This window comes from Balaenoptera borealis (genome assembly GCF_965194805.1).
Source record: "Balaenoptera borealis genome assembly, chromosome: 13".
Classification (NCBI taxonomy): domain Eukaryota; kingdom Metazoa; phylum Chordata; class Mammalia; order Artiodactyla; family Balaenopteridae; genus Balaenoptera; species Balaenoptera borealis.
In genome coordinates, this window is record NC_138870.1 from 59,896,832 (window position 1) to 59,921,287 (window position 24,456).

General features: G+C 39.4%; 1 protein-coding gene across 13 annotated transcripts in view; it reads right to left on the reverse strand.

Moving 5' to 3' along the window:
• Window positions 1-15,971, reverse strand: part of LOC309609781 (uncharacterized protein) — a 121,055-nt gene extending 105,084 nt beyond the window's left edge. For all 13 annotated transcript variants that reach the window (XR_014233565.1, XR_014233566.1, XR_014233567.1 and 10 more), the window contains exon 1: window positions 14,689-15,971. Coding sequence is in view for 6 of the 13 variants with exons in the window: in XM_082351744.1 (XP_082207870.1) it covers window positions 14,689-15,061 (373 nt within the window). In the remaining 7 variants the exon portion in view is untranslated. The remainder of the gene's footprint in view (window positions 1-14,688) is intronic.
• Between the last annotated feature and the right edge of the window lie 8,485 nt (window positions 15,972-24,456).

Genomic DNA, 24,456 nt, shown 5'->3' on the forward strand with positions numbered 1-24,456 from the left:
TTTAATATTTACTCACAAAGCAAGCTAATACTGAGATGTCACAGAGGCCACTTCCACAATGGGTTTATAAACTAGCAAAATCAAGGAATGATGTGAAATCCACTACATATGTGAATATCCAGCCCCACATTTCTGTTTCCTTTCCATTCCCAGTACACAGTGCTCAGCAACTGGCCTCTGAAAGGCAGTCCCTGTAATGAAAAGAGCCAAGGGCTTTGCCATCAGAAGACTCCAGGTTCAAGCACTGTCTCAGCAATTTTATTAGTTGTGGCCTTGTGTTGTTAATCTTTCTAAATTTCAATTTCATCATCTGGAAATGGGAATTAGAATATGAAAAATGGAACCTCCTTCACTGCATAAGTATCTTTTACAGCTACAAATCTGGGTTGTTCCCATTGACTCAGCACTGAACCTAAGACAAACATTACAAAGTAGAAGAGTGATCCCCTTGCCTGAGTCCCGCTTCCTTTGGCCAACAATCTCGTAATGCTAATGCCTGCCCAGCCTCACCCATCTGTTCCCCTTCTGTACTCTCACTCAGTCAATGCTCTACTTCAGGCTTTGTCCCAAACTCTCCTATCTTTTGGAGACAGACTTCCAACGTGGACACTTACAGCCATGACCATTGTTTACAGAATCTCTTTTGGACAGGCAGTGGCTTTCAAAACCTTGAAATCTGTATAGTGTATACAGTGTATATACTGTATAGTGATGGATGGAAACTAAACTTTTTGTGGTAAGCACGCCATAGTATAGACAGACATCGAATTATAATGCTGTGCACATGAAACATATAATGTTATAAACCAATGTTACCTCAATAATAAATAAATTGATAAATAAATAAATAAACCTTGAGATTACTTCTTGTACATAGAGTCTTATTTCAGCTCTCTACCATGTGCAGGCCAGTCCTGGATATTAAACATCTGTTCTATCAGATGTACAAGCACCATCTCAACTTTGCAGCAGAGTGTAGAATGAAACTTGGTATAAAATAAACTAGCTTTCTTGCTAGTTTGTTTGATCCTGATCTTAGGCAAGTCGCCTAGCTTTCCTGAGTCCAGTTTACCTATCTATAAATAGGGATAATATGTGCCTAAGAGCGTTTTGGGAAGGATTTAATGAGGTAATAAGTATAATAGCTAAGAATTATTGAGCAGTTATTGTGTGCCAGAAGCTGTTCTAAGCACTTTACATGTAGTTTCTCAAATCATCTTCACAATAAACCCATGAGGTAGGTAAGATTATTATTCCTATTTATAGATACAATCCAAGGGGAGTAAGTAATTTGTCCAAAATTATACAATCAGTAATTGCTGGAACTGAGACAATTCCAGACCACCTGGCTCCCAAGAGCTTATCACACATATAAGGTGCTTGGTTAACTGAAGCTATAATTTTCCACAGCAGGGACTATCACAAATTTACTCCTGGACAGCATGATTTAGGAAATACAAGGTGTAGTAGAAGGAGCATAAAACTCAGGACAAAAGAATTTAGATTTGAGTCCTAGATGCATTGTATCACTATATGATCTTTGGCAAGCCACTTAATTGCTCCTAGGTTGTTTCCTTGTGTGGTCAACAAGAATACTTACTCCTAAATCACAATTTCTTTTTTGAGAAAGAAATGAGATACTCTTTTAAAGAATGCCTGTCAGGTCATAGCTGAATAAATTTGGGAGTTTCGTTTAGCAGAACGTTATTTCTGTTTCCCAATCTCCTTCTGCCCCTCTTTGTTGCAACAGTGCCCTATCTCTTTTGAGATCAGGGCCCTGCAACACTCATGAAGGAAAAAATTATTGATATAAATACCTATCAAGACATATTCTTTTATTTTTTTTGAAGTGTATGAAGAGAGAGATTGGTTAATCTGAAAGAATGCCTTTATAATAGTGGAATTTCAAGCACTGTTCCATTCATATAAGGGAGCTATTTAAGGCAAAAGAAACTTTCTCAGTGTGCTGGAAATCATAAATCAGACCATGGAGGTCACCTCCAAGTCAGAGGGTACAAACAAGCCCAACCAGCATTGTTTGCCACGCAGTGTTTTTTTTTAAAAAAGTGACTATAAACGACTAGAGGTGAAATATGGGCTTAAATATTCTCGCATTAATTTAAATCCCTAAAGCTTGGCCCCTATCATAGGCCGGTGACTTTGCCACCCCTACAGATCAGCACCTTTCTAGAGCTTTGGGGAAAGCTCAGTTGCTTAGATGAGCCACAAAGGATTGACTACCATCTGCTGTTTTCATTCATTCAATTCTGTACTTAAAGAAAAAGACCTTAGAATTTACTGTCAATGAGAAAAATAACACACCCCTTTGGATCTCCACCTCCAGTCAGTTTTAGCCCACCCAAAAAGTCACTAATATACTCAGACCTACTGTATGCACTGATCTATAGGGTAATGATATTTAACTAGGCTATAACTAAAGCACCTGCACCAGAGACCCACACTCTGTGAAAACTACAGTAACAGGTTTACACTCATGAGATAATCCAGATCACTTTCCATTAACACCTACCTTGGCATTCAAACAGCTATGTAAGAAGAATCCCTTGAGTGGATCTCCACAGTAGTATTTGCTTGAACAGCTGCCCCAGAATTGACTAGTGTAAGACTGAACTGATAGGCAGGAATTTGAGGATTAAGACTAGGATGTGAATACCTCCCAGCCAAGTGAATCTCTGGAACACTAGACAGAATTACTATTTTGAGAGACAATATGTCTAAATAACCACAAGGAAACTGATTCTGCAGGCATCAACTATCACACCTGTTGACAACTGTTATTTATTGAACACCATGAGCAAAGCCTTTGACTCTACGAAGCATAAAAAAAAAAAACCCAGTAAAATCTGTGTAATTGAGTCATACACACATACCTTGTGTTGATCTGAGTTTGTCCAAGGAAAGTTAGGGGCCTTAGTGCAGGTGAAGAGATCAATGTAAATGCTTTGGGGCAAACGTACCATCCAACTTCCTCTTGTGCAGTCACACAACGCTGGTCACTCAGGCCCACTCCTAGCATTCATGGACTCCAGAGTAACAGTGCAAATGGAGATCCAGACATCATAAGTCAAATATCTAACAGACACTAAGCTAACACTCTATTAGGTAACACATGTTCATTTTTGCTAGCTGGACAAATAAACCTTCACAGTGGTCTGGAAGCTCAGTTTGAATTTAGGTTTCTCAGACTCCTCCAAGTTCCACGCTAGAACCTGACCTCCTGCCTGCAGTGACTTATCCCACCTTTCGCGAACGCCGTGAGGGGCCACACCTGCGTGTGTGTGGACTCCCCAGCCGGTATGTGCGAACTCTATCCACGGCCCTGAAAACAGCCACCCTTTGGCCACATCTCAGCCGAGGGGGGCACACACTGGCAGCACGGGCAATCTTTGGGCAGACTGAGCAGGCAAGAGGCCCTCCCAGGCCTGGATGCTGGCTCAGAGCCGTTTGGGCAGGGGACTCTGAGGTCTGTGGCACATTCCCTTGACTGCTTCAAGGGGAGGAACATAGCCAGAGGAGTACCAGTGCAGGACCCTCTAATGTAGGGGGGCCTCTAGAGTGGGGGAGGCTCAAGGTAGGGGTCCTTTTTGCCTCTTCTGCCTAGGTCCTAGGCCTAAGGGCAACACTGGGTCCACTTGGAGCCAAAGCATAGTACTTGATTCATACTTTCCCCTGCAGCACCCAGTGTTGGGAATGATGGCACTGCATAAAGCCACAATTCTTGGTTGATCCAGAGAATTCACAGAAGCCTGTGTGGTTCTAGGCCTCTCCAAGAATTTTAGATGATCTGAAATCTGAACTACTTTGCAAGAAATCTAAGGCCCATGGATGATCCTGGGCTAAGAGACACTCTAAGCATTTTGCCAGGAAAGTAATGTCCCTACCGCTAGTTGTCTCAGCCCAGCCCTTTCACCTTCACTACACTTGGAGTAAGTAAACACTCGACTCAGATGTTTCAAGATCTGGGTCAGAATCGACCCAACGTCTCAGGGTGTAAGCTATGCTTCTTCCCAGGACTTTGACCCCCTTTTATTAACTAACTGAGAAGTTATAGTTATTTGTATTGATTGTGTAAGTTTTCTGTTTTTCACACACACTTTCCCAGAGCCAAGTAATGTTTATTATTTTCTCCCTCACAGTGAAAAATGCAGTGCCTTTCTTAAAATATGCTATTAGAAAGGGTTAGCTCAGGGACTTCCCTGGCGGTCCAGTGGTTGAGACTTAGCCTTCCAGCGCAGGGTGTGTGGGTTCAATCCCTGGTCAGAAAGCTGGGATCCCACATGCCTTGTGGCCAAAAAACCAAGACGTAAAACAGAAGCAATATTGTGGTAAATTCAATAAAGACCTTAAAAATGGTCCACGTCAAAAAAATCTTTAAAAATAAAGGGTTAGCTGAGTTACTTTTAAAGAATGGAATAATTATCTAGTCTTCTTTTAAAAGCATTGCACATATCTTTATTTAAAGTATTATTTGTAGGGGAACGTGGAGATTATCAATCTAACCTTCTCACTTCACATGATAGAAACTGAGGCCCAGAGTAGTCAGAAAACCTATGTAAGGCCATGCAGCACAATTCACGGTAGAACTGAATCAAGTCCAGAGTCCTGTGTGCTTTGCTAGCCCCAGTCAACGACAATTTTATTATATCACATGACTTGACTTTAAAAAGAGGAAAAGAGAGGGATTAGGGAAATTGGCCAGGGGAGCCCTGGTCAATTTGGGTGAATAGGCCATGGATCTTGAGCTTTTGTCATTTTACCATTTTTTCCTTTTTGTCTGTACCTCCTACGTGGAGGTGGTGGTAGGGAGAGGGCATCACTAGTTCTGTTCAGAAATTTGAAACTTTGGAGAAAAAAAATCACCAGCAAATGACTGAGAAACTATAGCTCATTATGAGGCCAATAACTCACTATGACCGAATAAGACAGCTTATTGCTCAAATAAACAAATATTTATGTTTCAATGGCTTAACACAACAAAAGTGTATTTCTTGCTCATGTACCAGTCCAGTGAGAATGTTCCTGGTTGTGGACGATGTTTAGGAACCCAGACTCCCTTCCACCTTGTGGATCCATCATTCCCAAGGGTCTCTGAGATCTCTTCAAGACTCAAAACTCATCTGCTGTCTAAAACCTCTACCCCATATGCTCCATCAGTTCTGCTCATATTTCATTGGTGAGAACTAGTCATGAGGCCACACCTTGATATATGGAGGGGGTGAGATGGGAGGAGGCTGGCAGATGCTGTCAATGACAGGGCAGCCCTTTCCCATGCTTCCCTTTCCACCATGTGGAAAGGGAAGCATGTATTTTTGGTAGACAGCTAGGCATCTCTACCACATTAATAAACATAATCTTGAATAGAAAGTAGAAGGTGAAAGGTCTTCAAATAGAAAACCTTCTAATTAATGACTATGCCTTAGAGTTCTAAACTTTGCACTTACGGACTCATTGAAAGAATTAATTAGCTTAGGATCTGGCATGTAGAAGGAAGTGTCACTGGTCTTTGACCAAACAGTCTCCTAATATACAAGTTAAAGGAAATGTTATTGTGCTAAGGTTGTAGCTATACATATATTAAGTTTCAGATGGATTCTAGAAAGCAATAAGACTCAAGAATGATGAAATAAAAAAGAAGATAATTAGTGTCCCAAATGTTCTTGAGGACATTTAGAAAAACAGGATTCAAGAATATCTACCTTTAGTTCAGGCAATGATTTATTTTTACTTTTTCCATCCCTGAGTTTTATAGATATAAAATGGTAATAGTAATCACAACTTATGTCAAATCTTTCTAATGTCTTAACCTTGTGGTTTCAGTGTTACGGAACTTGAGAGAAATGAGAAAGTTCCAAGAAGATGATGACAGTCAATAAGATCAAATGATGCATTAAATACAAACACGACACAGACTGAGAAAAGGTCATTGGCTTTGAATGTTGAGATACCACTGGAACGCTGTGAGAAATGAGTTTTGATGGAGGAAAGAAATTGAGAATTAGCATGCAGTAAGAAAACGAATTAATATGCTGTAAGAAAAAAAAAAATCAAAGAGTATATACCAGCAGTTCCCCAACACAGCTGCTCATCAGAATGATACGGAGAACTTTTTTCAAATAGACTCTGCTGGCCCCACCCCCTAGAAAAATCTGATTATGCAGATCTGGGAAAGAAACGTGCATTTTTACCAAATACTTCAGGTGACTCTGTTGGCCTCACTAAAAACTATGACATAAGATAACAAGGCGGGAAGGAAGAATTATTTGCTAAGGAAAGTAGAAACCATAGAATGTTTTCAAGAGAAGGAAAGGAGCAGTGAGCAATGAGAAAGAAAATTAAACTGGAAGAAAAAGGTAAGAGACAGTGGTTTAAGGCCAAAGTCACATGAACACATGTGAAAGGGTACACGTAAAGCACAGGTGGAAGGGGTAACATTTGGAAAGGATGGCGGATCTCTATTTGAAGACATAAAATAAGGAACTTAAAGTTTCCATCTCTTTGAGGCAAAGAGAAAGTGTCTGGTAGATGGCCTTGATCTTCAAGGAGAGTAAGTGATAAGCTACTGAGGAAAATCATGGTTCAGTTGGAGTCTGGAGCTTGAGGACCATGGAGAGATTTGAAACAGCCACTGGGCAGACTGGTCTAAGGAGCCACGTAAACCAACACGAGGGGAATAAAAAATATTTATAAACTGGGTTTGAGTTTTATGGTAAGGACATTCTTGCTCTTTAAATAGGCTTCAAGTGTTGAACTTAGATTTAAAAGGAGTAAAACCGAAAAGAATCAAAGGTGACTTAAAGTCTACTAGTAGCCCTAACATAGTTAAGGAGACCTTTATAAAGAACTTCTTGTAGACTGTTTTGCTCTTCCATGCATCTTTCCACCAACATTTGCACTGAACGCTTCCTCTGCCTCAAACATTCTGCTCTCCCCAGCACCTGGGCCACCTTAGAAGGTAGGGGCAACTTTAGCAGGGTCTTGCACAGATGGTACCTTATCACAGAAACCTTCCTTGATCACCCATATAAAATAGGACCTACCCTCCTATTAGTTTCTCTCTCTCTCGTAATCTGCTTTTTGTCTATAGATTCATCATCACCTGACAGATTACACATTTATCTGTTTATCCACTGTTCTTTTCCACCCCAACTAAAATATAAGCTACAAGGAAGCAGAACTTGATTTGTTTTGCTCTTTGCAAAATACTCAATGCATAAAAGAATGCCCAGCACATAGGAGGTACTAACAAAAAACTTGTTAAATAAGTAAACAAAATTTTTGCAACTATTGCCAGAGCTAGCCCAGACACTTTCACACAATAGACACTCTCAGGGAAATTTGATCAACATATTAATAAATTAATGAGTAATTGTGGTAGTCAGCTTTCAAGATGACTCCCAATGGATGCCCTTATGCAGTCCCTTTCACAATAAATAGGGCTTACTTGAGCAACAAACAGGATATTGTGGAAATGATGGTATGTGACTTTCAAGGCTAAGTCCTAAAAGACATTACAGCTTCCATCTTGACTTCCTGGATCATTTGCAGTGATCTCTGGGGAAAGACAGTTGCCATATATTGAGGACACTCAGCCAGCCTTAGGGAAAGGTCCACATAGTGAGGACCAGAAACCTCCTGCCAACAGCCGGCACCAATACACCAGCCATGCGAGTGGACCACCCTGGAAGTGGATCCTGCAGCCTCAGTCAGGCCTTCACATGACCGTACGCTGGCCAACATCCTGACTGTGACATCAAGAGACACCCTGAGCCAGAAACACCCGGCTAAGCTACTCCCAAAGTTCTGAATCACGTAAACTGTGTGAGATAATGTTTATTATGATTTTAGCCACTAAGTTTTGAGATAATTTGTTATATAGCAATAGGTAACTAATACAGTGCCTTAGAAATGATTTTCAAAACATGGTCCTTTCCATTTATGTTTAATGCAAGGACAGTTCCATCATTTTATAAAGTGCACATTTCCCCCCAAAAACCAAACACCTGATGAAGCAGCAGGTTGATTTTCCAAACAATTATTTTAATGGATTTTGAAGTATATTTCATGCCCTATTACTGACAAGACTATCAGCCACATGAAAAACCTAGTACGTGTATATAACATGAATTCTTAGCATGATGGTCATTTAAAGTTTCTCAACACCCAGATTCTACCAATATTCTTCTAGCCCACAATCCTAGAGATTCTTACTCAAAGGAGTACTAAAATTTTGGCTACATCATCACTTTCGGCATTCGGCTTTTCTGTTTGTTTGTTTTCTTTGCCAAAGGATAAGAGAAAAACAACAATGACAAAAACCCCTTGATTTTATAATTTACTATATGTTTTTTATGAATGAATGTGCTCATTTTCCCCACAGAAGGGAATATATGAGTGTATTCCTTTGTGTGTGTTAAAAAAAAGAAAAAAAAAGGTGCCTTGGCAAATGTGTTCAAAATCTGACTCAGCGTGCATGTGCTATCGGGAAAAATGGCAACGCCTTCAAATGAAGGCCTGGCAAGTGTGATGCTTGAAAGCTCAGGAGATGCAGACTGTAGTTAAAATTCCAACACTCAGAATTCTAACAAGCACAGGCTACTGTCACGAGGTGGGAGGAATTAGCGGGTAAGCATTACGGTGGAGAGTAAAAAATTCTGGTGGGCGCGTGGAAGCAGGAGCAGGGAGGCACGAATCCTCAAAGGCACCTGAGAACGAGGCCGTCATGGCTGAGGAAAGCATAAGTGAGCTGAAAATCAGAGAATCACAAATTCATAAATAAAGAGAATGAAAAGAGTTTCTTAGATTGCAAGTCAATCTGCTGTATCTTCCAAGGAAAGAGTCACATGACAATCAAATGCTTTGAGCAATTAGAAAAGGAATGTTCTACCTTTCCTTTCTAGGACCATCTACCTCCTGGTCACAAGCAACTGACAAGAAAGTAAAAAAGAGAACATTTACCACTGATTGGAGCGAAGACAGAGATGGGTCAGTGAAGTGTGATTCAAAGGAAAGGAGAGGAAGTACAATGACGGGACTCCGTTAGGGCTGCTGTGTACTTAGATGGCATGGAGGGTACGGTGCAGTGGAATAAAGCCAGACAGGCAGGGAAAGGTCAAATTAAGGATGATTTGAGGTGAACACCTGAGCAGTTGCATTTTCATTCTCTGTGCAACTGAGAGTCACCAGAACTTTTAAAGCAATTTAAAAAGTGTATTTGGTAAAGTAACCTCAACTGATATAAACATCCCTTTGATAACTCTAGAAGATAAAGTGTTAAAAATAGAGACTGTACAAAGGGTTGAACAACCAGTTCCCTTACACTCACCCTTTAGGTTTTGTTTTATAGATAAGCTAAGAGCTCATATATCTAGACCAGAGGGAGCCAGAGCTTTAACATTAGATGAAAGAAAAGTGGGAATAGAGACACTTGTCTCTCAAAGTGAGTTTTTCCAATTGTAAACACGGTAAAATCTCAAGTGAACAGTAACAGAAAGTAGTATCTAATCTATAATACATGAATTGCAGATCAGGGGTAAAGCAGGTGAGAAGACCCTGTCCTGTTAAATAAGCCACCTCAGCCTTTGCTCCTCACGGCACCAATGTCTATAGACCACGATCCCAGTGAAGACAGAGAGCTTTGATAGCTTCGTGAAACCAGGGTCAACCATCAGTTTGGACTAGTGAGATTCCAGAGAAACAAGGTGCTCTTTTGTACAAGAAAAGGAGAGAGGGTGGTGCAGAGAGAGAGGGAGGGAGGGAGAAAGGGAAATTGGGAAGCCAGAGGGCTTCTCTTTATTAATCTTGTTCCCTGTCCTTCTCCAGGTTTCCAAGTTTAGATCATAGTTCCATCATTCTCTAGCTGCCAGATCTTGGAATGCTTACCATGCTTCATAAAGTAAAAGACTCTATTAATTGTAAAACACACTTTTATCTTATGTGACACTAAGAAAGAACAAAAAATGCTGCTAACTATGACCTATATTAATTGTAAAGTGAATCTCTATTTCAGAGATGTTAAAATGGAGGGGGAAAAAGCACCTTGGAATCAATAGAAGCACTGAGTAAACTGACAGACAGTGCTGTATGATGTAAAGAACCCAGATTTCAGGGTCAGGAAAACCCAGGTTCAAATCATGGCTCAGCCACTAACTAGCTCTGTGGCTTTCAGAAGTTTTCCACTCTGAGGCTTATTTTCCTCTAGTACAAAGTGGAGATCGTAACATCAATCTTTTGGTGTTTTTATGTAGATTCAGCATGATATATATAACTATCTAGTAGCAGCAGTAACATAGGAGGGGCTCAAGACTTCTAACTATTCAGACTTTTTTATGTATTAATAAACTGAAATGAAACAAGCCATCATAAAATCATCAGAATGAACAGGTGCTTGTTTAATGCTACCAGACTGAAGACTGCCTATTCATCAGTGAGATCACAGTGAGATTTACTCCCTCCCTGAAAAGAAAACAGAATGAAATATGGAAAAACCACAGGGCAGGTCTGCTCTCTGTGAGCCTCCCCTTAGCTCCATAAAGTAAGGGCATGATAGAGTAGGCCCTGGATAAATAATTCTTTAGGGCTCTAGGCAATTAATAAGGAAAACTACTCTCACGGAAACACATTGTGCATGAGTTTTTCTCCATATTTCCAAAGGTCACTAGAACAATTCATTTGTTCTCTAGTCTATAATCCTAATAATTCATGTAAAAATTAAAACAGATATTGTTCCATCAAAGAAATGTTCTAGTTTGACACTGATATGAGTTAAATCTCCTCATCCTTAAAGTAAGAAACAGCCTTCAATTTTGTCCTAGATTTCTGTAAGATAATTGATTGGTAGTACAATTAAGATATAATAGATGCATGGCATTTTATAGATGCAGTTTCAGGTGGTCTTAAGCTACCCCGAAGGTTTATAGTAGTTTTTTTTAATTTTGCTGAGAAATTAATGTGAATTTCATGAGTCGTAAGGCTGGTGTGCTATAGCTGGTGAGTCTAGCACAGCCAGGATCTCTAAACTTCTTTGATTGCTCACCCTTATTAATAAAACATTTTGAGCTTGGTGTCTCTCTCTCTCCCCTCCCCCTTCCCTTTCTCCCTCCATATCCCTCTTTGGAGAACACTGGTCTAGTAAACTGTCTAGTATAACATCTCAGTGGGCCTGGATTATTCTGTATTCAAGCATTCACAAACTGGCTGCCTCTGGGGTTAATCAGCCTGCTGACATATTTTGTTTGGTTTTCGTGGCATTTAAAATCTAGCCAAAGTTTAAAAACTGAAAGAAGTCAGATTCTTTTTAATTAAAAAAAAGAAAATATTTATAGCTTCTCTTTAAAAATTCCTATGTGGCAAGAATTAGCTGGATGTGTACTCTTTAGTTTGCCACACTCCTTACTCTGTATTATTCCCAGATGAAACCAGGTTAAGTTGCCTTTTGTTATTACACTTGAATCATTATATTTCTTAAAGTAAAAGAATAGTCATCTGAATTTTTAAAAATGGTTCTCTTTTTTCATTTACGTCAACTGCCAGTGTTTTTCAAGCATTTCAATCTGCCTCTCCTGTTTTACTCATTATCGTTTATTCAGCATTTCCTGAGAAGTAATAAAGTTTTGTTTCTTGGTGGAATATGGTCCTGAAAAGAAAGCCAATTGCTAGTGCTGGTAATGGTAATGAAAAAACAGTGAATGGTTCTTGGCCAAAAATTATATAGAAGTTTAGAGCGGAATGTGTAATTAAGCTCTCAAGATGTCACATTATAGTTTTGTTATACTTTACTGAATTATTCAAAAAATTAAATAATCTAGTATTTTTTGCAAATTTGAGAGTTCTTTAAGTTCTTAGGACATGCCTCTAAGTCTGCTTAAATGTCTTGGGTTACAGGTCCTGTTCCTTATACCTGAATTTTTTAATTCAATGTTTGGTCACATTAAAAACAAAGTTTATCAGTAGTCACCGAGGTTGTATAATCTATTACATAATGTCAGGGCTGGGAAAACATTCATCAATATAAAATCATAATATTAAAATTAGTCCTCTCATCTACTCAGGCTCATTGTTACAGCTTTTGCTCTGGTTGCCTGCTCAAAGCACTTTATCCATTCATCAAAGGGAGTGAAACAAGCCATAAAGCATCCCACGTAGTCATGGAGCTTTCTTAGAACAAAGACTGGCCCAATTTTTCCTATGGGAAACAACCTGTGAAAATTCTTCACAGAGTAAGGAAGCTATAATTTTCATCGCACTTCCTGATTCACAAAGATGATGTCATCAATCAACAGTTCTCTTTAGTAAATTATTGTTGAAATATGCTGTGGGAAACTATTCCACATCACATTATGAGCCAAAGATTATTGAAAAAATAATGTTTTGCTTCCAGAATTATAGGACCATCCGATTCTCTAAAATAAAGCCCCAAATCCATAACATGGCCTGTTAGGTCCTTCATGCTCTTGTGCCCTCTTATTTCCGCAGGCAAGTCATCCCTTCCATGATCACCACCACCATCTCCACCGCCACCTCCATGACAACACATACAACACCACACACACACACACAGCTTTCACAAAAACACACCCCAAGATTCCACTTCACCTATTCTCAGGCTTTACGTAAAAGTCATCCTTTTGACATTCTGGAAGTACCCAACCCTAAGGATACCTCTTCTCATTTAGGGAACTCTGTTGTATTTCCCTTGTCAGGAGTTGACCTTGACTTTTCTAATTCTTGAAGGAAACCAACTGCTAATAATTCTATTGACAATGCCAGATGTGCAAACTTTTCTTTGTATCTTCTATGTTCTCAGCTATTGGCCAACATTGCCTTCCAGGTTCTTATGTGCTATGAAAGTGAGAAGGATTTTAAAGCTTGCTTGATAAAAAGTGCAAATTTTGCTACAGAATCCAAACCTAAAACAAATCACACATTTGTCCACTACCTTGACACTTCCTTCAAAACACCCTTCAGGGAAGTTGCATGAACAAGTTTGTTTCATCATTTCATGCCCAGTATCAAGGCTTGGCTACATAATTTGCTGGGCCCTACTGCAAAATGAAGATGTGAGACGCCTTGTTCAAAAAGCAGGGGAAAAGTACAATAAAAGCACAAAAATATACAAAAATAGAACTACCATATGATCCAGCGATTTCACTCCCAGAGAAAATGAAAACACTAATTCAAAAAGATACATGCACCCCAATGTTCATAGCAGCATTATTTACAAAAGCCAAGGTATTGAAGCAACCTAAGTTTCCATCAGCAGACGAATGGATAAAGAAGATGTGGTGTATACATACAATGGAAGGTTAGCCATTTAAAAAAATGAAACTCTGCCCTTTGCAACAACATGGACGGACCTAGAGGGTATTATGTTTAGTGAAATAAGTCAGACAGAGAAAGACAAATACTGTATTACTTCACTTATATGTGGAATCTAAAAAATAAAACAAATGAATAAATATGACAAAACAGAAACAGATTCACAGATACAGAGAACAAACTACTGGTTACCAGTGGGGAAAGGGATTGGGGGAGGGGCAAAATAGGGAGAGAGGATTAGAGGTACAAATTACTATGTACAAAAAATAAGATACAAGGATATATTGTACAGCACAGGGAAATATAGCAATATTTTATAACTTTAAATGGAGTATAATCGATAAAAATACTGAATCAGTACGTTGGACACCGAAACTAATATAATATTGTAAATAAACTATACTTCAATTTTTAAAAAAAGCACAAAGTTTTCCCTTAAAAATGTTAATATTTATAAAACGTAACAAGGGTAATAGTGATATATGAGTCCCAGCATAAACTCACAAATTGCAAAAAAATCATTTTGGTTTATAATTTTATATGATAAAATTTAAAATAATATTTTATATTATATCTTGATTAATTGTAAAAGTTTTCTGGCTTGGATTGCTGAAACTACTTTTATTAGTTCATTAAAATTATACAGTTAGCAACTTAATTTTCAATTGATATAATTGAAAGTGATGTCAGCTACTCTTGGCAAATGGAATACCACAGATAATTTGGTAATTTTTAATTTAGAGAAAGATCTTTCTGCTAATGCAACTGCTAATAGAGCTGTTAAGAGTATTTTATAGACTGTGACAACAAAGAAATAAATTTTGGATAAATTATTTCAAAATATAATTTTTAGTACATCTAGAACTAATGATTCTTGTGGAGCAATTTTCCGGAAAGATTTAATTCTTCACACGTACCAGTTTCACGTAAGTCTGAATTTAGATGTCAATGTAAATTTATACAACGGCATTTTAACGTTTCCTCTGACATTTCTTGTAACTTGTGGAGTTTGTACCAAAACCCAAAACTGGCTTCATGATTTGCGCATAGTTCAAAGTGCCTCTTTGTGCATTCTATCTCCAGCCACGAGGAATTTTTAAAACTGTCTTCCTCTTAATAATTGGTTCATCCAAAGGTTTATTCGAAAATAGCATTGTTTTCCAATGGCTGTGACGATATTTAAATTTAACCTCTAAGTCTACAAATGCAGAATTTGCTTTGCAATGTCACAGAAATTTTCAAAACCAGAGATGCTGAAATCTTTTGAGAATTCTGGCAACTCCCTGATTATGCTTTATTGGGCTATCCATGTGAACAATTTTATTTTGTAATATTTGCTGACTAGCTTATTACCTGAGTGCCAGCAGGTCCTGTCCCAATGCTCAGGCCTGAAAGTTAATACATTTGCAGACGCCACAGGAAGGAGACTGGCCACGGGAACGAGAGGCAAGCCGGCCTCCCACCCTGTCCTGCTGCTGCCCCCAAGTGGAGCCCTCCTCTCTCCTGGGGGCCAGGGTGCTGCGCCGGCCACTGCTGCTGCATTTAAGGGCCCCGTCAGTCCGGAGCCAGGTTCCAGCCTCAGCTGCCTCCTCCGAACCCCCGGGCGCCCGGACTGGCCCAAGGCGCACGAACGCCGGGCAAGCCTGGTCCACCGCTCGGGGCCGCGAGGGCCTCGCCCCTCCTGTACGCACGCTGCGCTCCGTGCCACGCCTCTGCTTTTGCGCATGCTCCAGTGTCCGTCCGGACTTCACCCGCAAAACTCAAGTTCAGAGACAGTAAACACTTAGATGGTGCCAGCAGAGCGTTAACCAGACACAGGGCCCCTTCTGAGAGCTGGGCCTTGTAGGACTGCCCAGGTTGCCCACCTATGAAGCCACCCTGCTAGTACGCTGTGCGTTGTACCAACGTCCCTTGGGTCTCAGTCCATCAGCAATTCCCAAACCATGTTCTGCAGAAGAGGGGCTCTGTGAAGAGGTGGCAATGGGAAATGCTGCTTGGGTCCCCACCCTGGGATTCCGAGGGCACATTAGTAAATTACAGGCTCTGGAAATCCTGAATTAAAGACACAGTCTCGTTTAACCCATCCTTTCTGAAACTCATCTGGCACCAGAATCCTATTTACATGAAATACCTCTGCATATGTTGGGAAATGTCAGTAGCCCATAGAATAAAAAGTTTTAAATGCTGTGCTAGGCTGTAGTCCAGTCTTCATTCAAAAAACCCTAAAGGCTCTTTTCATTTTTATCCTCTACCTCAGAACAGGCATTCTATTTAAACCACTATCTTCATAAGGATAAAAGTAAACTAAGTCTATCAAGGCTTAACATAATCTATAAAAGTATAAGAAAGTATATTTTGTTTGGTAATAATAAAATTTTAATTGTTTTAAAATAATGTTTTTATCCTAAAAGTCATATAGCAGTTATTGCCCCTCTAGACTAAAAATTACATGATATCAGGTTATTCTGCTCTATAGAAGGAGTTATTTTTAATCTCACACAAGTGATTTTTGTTAAACAGAGTTATATAAAGCAACTGAAAATGCATTCATTAACGACAGGTCCATTGAATTTATTCCTGAGGTCAATAAAACATTCAAGTTCACAGACAATTTCATTGAAAATTTTAAAAAATGTAAATCATGCATGCACTGCACCTTGTGAGGAAAAAGATGACTCTTGGGGACAGATGAAGGAAGGGGAGAGTGGCATAAGATGGTAAATGAAAAGTAGGCAGGGCCAGAGAAGGTAGGACAGCATGTGAGTTGGAGTCCAAATGTCACAGGAAGTCCTTGCAGGGTTTTGAACAGGGAAGTCCCAGGATCTGATTGATGCTTAAAAGCTATACTTTGCTCATGCTTGCAGAATAGACTGAGGCAGTGCAAAGGTGGAGACAGAGAGAGAAGTCAGAAAGCTCTTGCTTTGGCCTGAAGGTGGTGATTTAGACCGAGGCAGCTGGAGAAGAGCTTTTGGAAAGCAGCTATATGCGGGGATGTTTTAAATGCATATCCAACAGAATTTGCTAAGGGAGTGAATGTGAGAGCAAAAGAAGACTTAAATATCCAAGGTTTGGGGGTCTAAGCAGCTAAGTAAATAGCAATGCTAAAATGCCAAACATTGGAGGAAGAATAGGTTTTAGGAGAAAAAGTCAAGAGCTGTGTTTTGTCCTTGGTGAGTTTGAGCTGTCTATTAGACATCCAGGTGAAGATGTCACCTTGACAACTAGATGGAAGAGAATGGATTTCATGGGAAGGTGAGGACCCAGAATTGTAAATCTGAGAGTTATCTTCTGCCTTTTAGCCCCTCAAGTGCATCATGTTCTGCCTCTAGTCTTTTGGACATGCTGGTCTCTCTGTCTGGACCTCTTCTCCCTTGCCCCTCATTTCACTGGCTTCCATTAATCTTTCAGGAATTTTGTTTAAATGTCATTTTCCCATGGAGGAAGTCTTCCTGGATTCCTCAGTTCACATGAGACCCCTCTGAAATATGATCTAATACCTTGTAACTTTTCAACATAGTATGGGTCACAATATTAATGGCAAATAAGTATTTTTGAGACTAACGATTGTCTTGCCTGAGTCTCATTTCTGTTATTGCAGGGATATCTATCTTATTCACTTTTAAATTATCAGCACCTAGTACAGTGTCTGTTATGTAGCAAGCACTCAATAAATGCTTGTGGAATTAATTAATGAGTTAATTAATTAATTGGTTCCAGAGACACCTATTTCTTCATGACCACTTCATTGCCCCTCCACCTTCTCTTGTTTCTCCAACATATGAAGACATATGTGCTTATTGCCAACCACACCTGAAGGTTACTCTCAATTATTTTTTTTTAAATCCTATGAAGATGTAACTCACTGGGAGAAGAGAGACCAGATGTGCAGAATTGCTTTTAGGTCCAGAATTACATTTAAGGCCAATTTTTTGGTAATGACTGATAGGATTGTTTTTGAGAAAACAAAAGTCCTCATTGGTGCCAAGAAATAATCAGAGAGACATATTATCACGACGTGTCTTTTGTACCATAAAAGTTAAGTATGAAATTGGACCTATAACAGTACAAAAGCTTTCTGACCAATGAAGTATAGATCTGTGTTTTTCTGCTTCATCACAGTGAATTACAGCTGGAAAGTTCAAAGACCGATTGAGTAATACGTAATCTACTATGTTGCCTTAGCTCATGTTGGGGGAAGAAGTGTTCAACTGGAAACTAAGGCATTTAAAAGTGAAGTTGACTTTTTAAAAATCTGTTCAAAAATCTTTTTCTAGCATCAAATTAGAAATGGATCCAGAAGACACTAACCTTATCTACCCAACTCAAGTATAAGCTTATTTCAGGTGAGAGTGTTTGAGTGAATTCCCCTGTCCTTCCACTTCACTCTCCCCATCTTTTACCTGAATAAGTCTTTTATTTCCATGGAATTTCAAATAAAGCTCCAGGGAAATCTGAAAGTATCTTACAAAGTCATGGGTCATGATAAAGTTTGAATTTATATCTCTCCTATAGTGTTTATGTCGTTATAACAAATAGTTAAAACACCCCAGTGGAAGACTATTGCAGACATTTGTCTCTTGGAAAGGACATCTCCACAATGACTTAACTTGAGAATCTTAAACTTCCTGTTCTCCTCTTTCTAACTTAGGGCTAACATTGTTCTCAGTATTGGTCACCTAACGTGGCTGAAAGATGGATAATTTAAGGTGAAGTTGTTGCTAAATGAGACGATGCAACCATCTCAAGTAGAAATAATTTTTACATATCACACTGCATCCAAGTGAATGAAACAACAGCAGCAAAATTACTACCCAGATACCGGACAACCACGTAACCATAATTGTGTGGTTTCAAATTTAACTTTTTCTAGGAATCATGTACCTGAAAAATAGATAGTCTACCTATTGTTTACATTGTCTTTAAGAGTTGACAGACATTTATGAGTGAGCTTAAGCTGGACTGAAACTATGAGCCCAGAGCCCATAAATGCAAAGTTCATGGCAATGTTTTCAAGGCTTAACACAGCACCAGGCATTCAGTACATGCTCAATAAACAGACATTATTCACACAAAGAAAAGGTGGGGAAAATATAAAGGATGGTTGTATTATAAAACCTCATATATTTTTTTAAACCAAGTGACCTGAATTCTAATCCCAGTGTTTGTTTGTTGGATGAGATTTAAGAAAATTACTTTACCTCCCTCAGCTTCTAGGAATGATGCTGAAGTTCTCTTTTCGATCTGCAATTCCATTGTATTAGATGCCATTTTTCTGCAAATACCTTACTTTATTTTATGGGACTAAAATATTACAAAAGCAATGCAAGTTCATTGTGTCAACTTAAATGATGTAGTTACATGAAGAAAAAATTAATAATCTCCCTCTTCTCTTCTTCCTGTCCTAAGCCCTGGGGTGACAGTGCGAATGCTGGGGCGTAAATCCTCCCAAATCGGCCTGTATGTACACACGTACTTTTCTCTGGGTCACTGCGTCTCCAGTCCAGAGCTGAAACACACAGACACCTCACAACCATTCTCCTCCTGGTTTAATTGTTACTCTTCTCTCAGATGTCACCTCCTCTGGGCATCCCTTCATATCTCCCTAAGTAAATTCCTCTTCGTATTGGGAACTGATAGCTGTTGATTAAAATCTATTCTCTCTTTCTAGGGAGGTCTTATGATGGCATAGCTAGGAAATGCCTTGCCTAGCTCCCGTGTTGCAGTGAGGTGTGCCCACGTGACTAAACTTTTTCACATGCAAGTTGAAGCCCTGTGGAATGTATGTCCCCCAGTCCTCATCTCCACCTCTCAAACCCACCCACCCTTTGGAGGTCACAACTATTCCTTCATAGATTGCCATCAATTGTTTGGGATATCTCCGAAGTCCTGTTGCTTTTATGTGCCCAGCATTCATGTCTTCTTATTCTAATAACCCTGATTTTCATTTGGAAAAGTGTTCCTCCTTCACTCTGAGTTCTGTGATTTGGATGGACCCGACTCCACCTTTTGGGGTCCAGGGATGTGGTACATGACATAAGCCTCACCGATAAACCTACTCCATCTGTCTGGCAACAAAAATCAACTCATGGCTAGGCACTTTACCAAAGTTATCCCAACAAGAGGGCATTCCAAGAGTTTTGCTGAAATTCTTAGGAAGAGGTATTCTTTTGCTGCTACTATTACTCAAGTGGTACAGCATAAATATAAAGCTGCCAGTGGTTATCTTTGCCATAGCACGGATAGAGCCTGTCTTAAGACTGTCCCAACTCAGAGGACGGCAGAGCCAAAATAATGGAGAAAGACATTCCTGATAGGTCATTTGAACATCCGATCAGCCTAAATCTAGTAACACTCTACTTTGCAGTTGACTGAGCCAATAAATTCCCATTTATGGTTTAATCCACGAATTTGAGTAGTTTCTCTCATTTGGTATTGGGAAGCCTGAGTTATATGCTCCCCCCTTCCTGACAGATAAGCCCCACATCTCTTTGATTTTACCTTATTGAGGGCAGATATTATATTCCATCTTGTTTTACTCTCTTCCCCAAAGTTTTAAGTGCTGTGAGGGTAAGGATGCCTTATTTTTCTTTGGTATCTTCCAATGCCTTTGTGTACTACCTAGTACTTAATAAATTTTGAAAGACTAGATGGACAAAACAGATTCTATGGCACCCAGGAGACTGACTGAGGAAGGTGAAGACATAGCTCCTTTCCTTAAGGAGTTTATAAATTACTATTAATTATTCCCAGATGGAGGTGTATTCAGCCTAATTCATCAGCTCCAGCTATGAATTTGAGGAGCTATTAATTATGTGTTTCTATTGGATGGTTCTACAAATATGTCTTCTATAAATGATCATAACTCCATTCACCCTTAGATTTTTCCATCACTTTATCTTTCGGGGGCTGGCTTGCCTGCTTAGCTGAATTCTCTCCAGATATCCTTCCAGTCAAATGATATTAATCCATCAGTATCAGAGAAGGACTTCAGGGGAAGGGAAAGTGAAAAGGGAGGGAGGAGAGAGGATGGGGAAAGTGAAACCACATGAAATGGGCACAGTACCAAAAACATTTTTGAAGTCTCTGGTGAAACTTTTTCTGGCATCACTACATAACAATAGCACATCATTTTCATTAACTTGAACAAACAAAACCAAACGGAGATTAAAAACCAGTACAGATGTGATGTAACTTTCCACTCCTAGCCTGGTCTAGGCAGCCACATGGAGCCCCTTCCCTTCATAAGGCAGGACGTGTCCTTTCAGTCCATCCCAGGACAAATAGCACATGGCACCAGGATACAGCCATAAATACACAACTCTGGGCTGGGTCACTTGTCCTCATTCTGCTCCTCCCCATGATGCTCCTTTTGGATGGCTGCTGTCATCCTGGTGTTCTCACTTCCACCCCCCACTTTTTATTCCTTTTGTTGCTGACCTTCACGATGCTTCCCGTACCTGAAACATGTCTTGTGCCTTCAGTGTCAAGCAACTTACCCCCCTTCCTCTCCTAAAAAAACACTTCCTTTAGCTGAGCCTTCCAAGGCTGATCTCATTGCAAACCATGTTTGCACACCCTGAGTAGCTTTATTGTTATCTCATGAATCATGACCATCTGAATTTCATTTCCACTTCCTTGGGGGAAAACCCTGTCTGGTGTGCGCTCCACACTGTCCCATATAAAGGGATGGCACTCAGTAAATCATAAATTGTGATGATAACAATACCGTGAACATAAACTCCAGAAATAATACATAAAAAATGAATGACTGTTGGACCTAGCCCTTGGTCCAGGGACTGAACTCATCTGATCCTGATGGGCTATGGTTTGAGGGTGTCTCTCATGCTATTAGTGGCTTCTCAACTATTAGTAGTAGCACATGGCTCTTCAGGATCCCAAGAACTACAGGGTAAACACATAACAAAACAGCTGCAAGGAATCTCGGAGATATTATTTTCCTAACAAGGATTATGAAATCCTGAGAGACTACATTGTTCTTAAATACCAGAAGATCTCAGGGATACTCTACCAGAAGATACTCATTCTAGTACTGGTCTGACATTCACAAGGCAAGACCTGTGAACTTGGGAAGTGCTCCTGATTTTTTAAAACCTTTCTTTCATATGAAAGAATAACCTGTTCTTCCTCATTCATAGGGTTGGATGAGAATCAAATAAGATAACCAATATGGAAGAGCAACAGAAGATAGCAGCTCACATTTTATTACCTAGTCATCATATGTCATGTACTGTTGGTAAAAGTTTATATGAATGATCTAATTTAATCCTACAACAACCTTAGATATTAGTTATCGTTTCATCCCACACTTTAGAGATGAAAAAACTGAAGCACAGAGAAGACAAGTAATTTTTCCAGTGTTTCACAGCTAGTAGGTGGTAGACCAGTTACTGAAGCTGGACATTTTGAATTTAGAGGCCACTCTATGATGCATTATCTAACCCAGGAGCATGGTAAAGTGAAGCAATGTAGAAATGTGAAACATTATTTAAATGACTCTGGAAATACGAAGGATTATTATTAGAACTGACAGGTGGTGTTATAAAAATAATTCATAATAGTATAAATATAAATCAATTCTGTCTTCATCTTGTAAGAGAACATCTTACCAGGATGCATTCAAAGTAATATAAACATGATCTGTGGGATGGCATCCTGTGTGCTTAGACCATACTCTGCTTCCACTATGTGCATATAGAAAGAAAAAGAAAAGGAATAAAAGATCGGAATACTGCATGTGATTCACCTGCCTTGCGCTGACAGCGCACAGGCCTTTGCAATGGGAGACGTGGATCAGCTGCTTCTGCGACAGCCTCACCCCTAGTGAAAGCATCTCTCACACTCTGTGTGACTTTAGGATTTAGAGATACATATTTTTCATATACATGGCCCCTAAATATATGCCAATTCTTTCATCTGGTGCCCATCAAAAGAAACCATGATCTGCTCTTACCCTAAGGGAAAACTTGGCTATTGCTTGAATTTCTGAGATGTTGTCATTCTTCAATATGGAAACTTCCTGGGGATCCCTATGGTATTTCAGCTATGCACAAAGGTCACATTACTCACTGAAGCTAGAGTATAACCCCAGATGAAATGGAGGGATAAGCCAAGTACTGGAAGAAAATGTGTGTGGTGGTGGTGGTGGTGATGGAGGGGTACTCTGTACTGCTAAGAGGTGGGAATACCTAAAATATTTTTGAGTAGGAGAATTAATTTAGGAAGAATATCTTTTTTGAGTGAATGAGTGAAAGTACCAAATGCATCCCAGTTTCTTATTCTCTTCTTCCCTCACTCCCTTGTGCAAGAATAGCCAGTCATCAAACAGTATTCTCCATTATGTGTATATACTGTCCTAGACATATACAGCCTTTTTCATATATGAAAAAGGCAGGCAAAGTACTTGCCTGCAAGGAACTTAAATTCTCAAGGAAAGAGACAGAGAAACTCGATGTAACAAACAAATAACATCATTTCAACTTCTGATAAATGCTACTAAGAAAATAAAATACTGTATTTCATCAATTTTAAAATGCATTTTGTCCCATTTCACCACTTCTGCGATCTTGAAGCATCTTACAATCTGATTGTATATCTGAGTTTAACAGGCAGCATTTTTTTTTCTTTGGGTATGTAAATTTATCACATTTTACAACTGATGACAACTTAGATTCAATGAAAATGATACAAAATGTGGGCACATTTGCAGAACCATTTTTAACATCCATGATCATGTGACAAATTAATAATTTGACTATTTCCAACACTAAATAGCTAAGGTGTGTCAAATAACCTTGACAATGAAAAAGCATATTAAGGGTAGGATGTAAAGGGAACATTTCAAATTTTTATAAAAAATTTTACTTCCTTTTAACCTAACTTTCAGTTTTTGACTTGATTCTTTCTAGCTTGTGCTAAATTTCCCTTAATTTAACTTTTCCTTGAAATGCCTACATTATCTCTTCCACATATATATTTATAAATAGCTGCTCTAGCCAGAAGATTGTCTTTCCTTACATTTTAGTTTTTTATCTTTAAAGTTTTTCCTTTCATATTTTAGTTTACTTTTAAAAAATCTCCACCCCACTTTTTTTCTTTTCCCTTACTTCTGTTAGTTGGAGGTTACTTCCTCTAGACTTTCCTGAGTACATAGCTCCCTTCCTCACAGCCTTGTACACAAATCTTACCTGTTGGTCCTCTCAATCTGCTTTTAATTCATCCCTACTCTGCACTTTCCCTCCCAGCTACCTGTGTTTACTGAGGTCTGACACCAGCTGATACTGATACTGATACTGCACGGCCTGAGGACGTCTGTGTTCTCCCGTACAGTTTTGGGTTTCCCTTTATGACTTAATATTAAGACATGGCAGCACATGCTGGGCCTTCGCATTTTTCTTCAACATTTAAGTCACATTTTATTTTTGGCAACTGAAGTTATGGTTAGGGAAATCCTTTTTCCATTCTCCTAATGTTTCTGTGTGGGAACCTCTACTCCCAGGCATGAATGGTATTGAAGTAACATGTCTAGCCCTCCTTCCCCCTTCCCTCCTTCCTCACCAAGGAGAAGAAATGATTTATCTGACTAGCAAGTCGGGGAGAGAGGACTGAGCATGCTCAGCTCTGCCCTGCTGTCTTTCCTCTGGATTTCCTGGCAGATGGGGTACCTTGGGTCTGTTCCTGGGGCAGCCTCTGACCCTGTGTGGGGAAAGGATTCCTACTGCACTTGTGACCTAGTGGTTAGCAGGTCTAATTGAGCATTGGAAATCCACATAGGCTCCATCTCAAGCTGTTATTGCCCATCAGTTTTACCAAGGTAGCTGATGTTTTGATGTCTGTCTGACACCCGTGCTTTATTTTTCAACTGGTTCAGAAATATGGAAGATAAGAGAGGGCTTCTTTTTTGGTCCCAAACACTCCCTCTCATTGTGTGTGTCTAGAGGTTTAAGAACACAAATGACATAATCAGAAGAAGGGATTTTAAAAAATCAGAGGTGTCCAAAAATAAAATTAGCTGCCTGAGAGTATAGTAGGCCCCCCTTTCCAGGAGATGTCCAAACATAGAGAAGGGAAGGGTAAGGTAAAATTTAATATGTCTCTGTTATA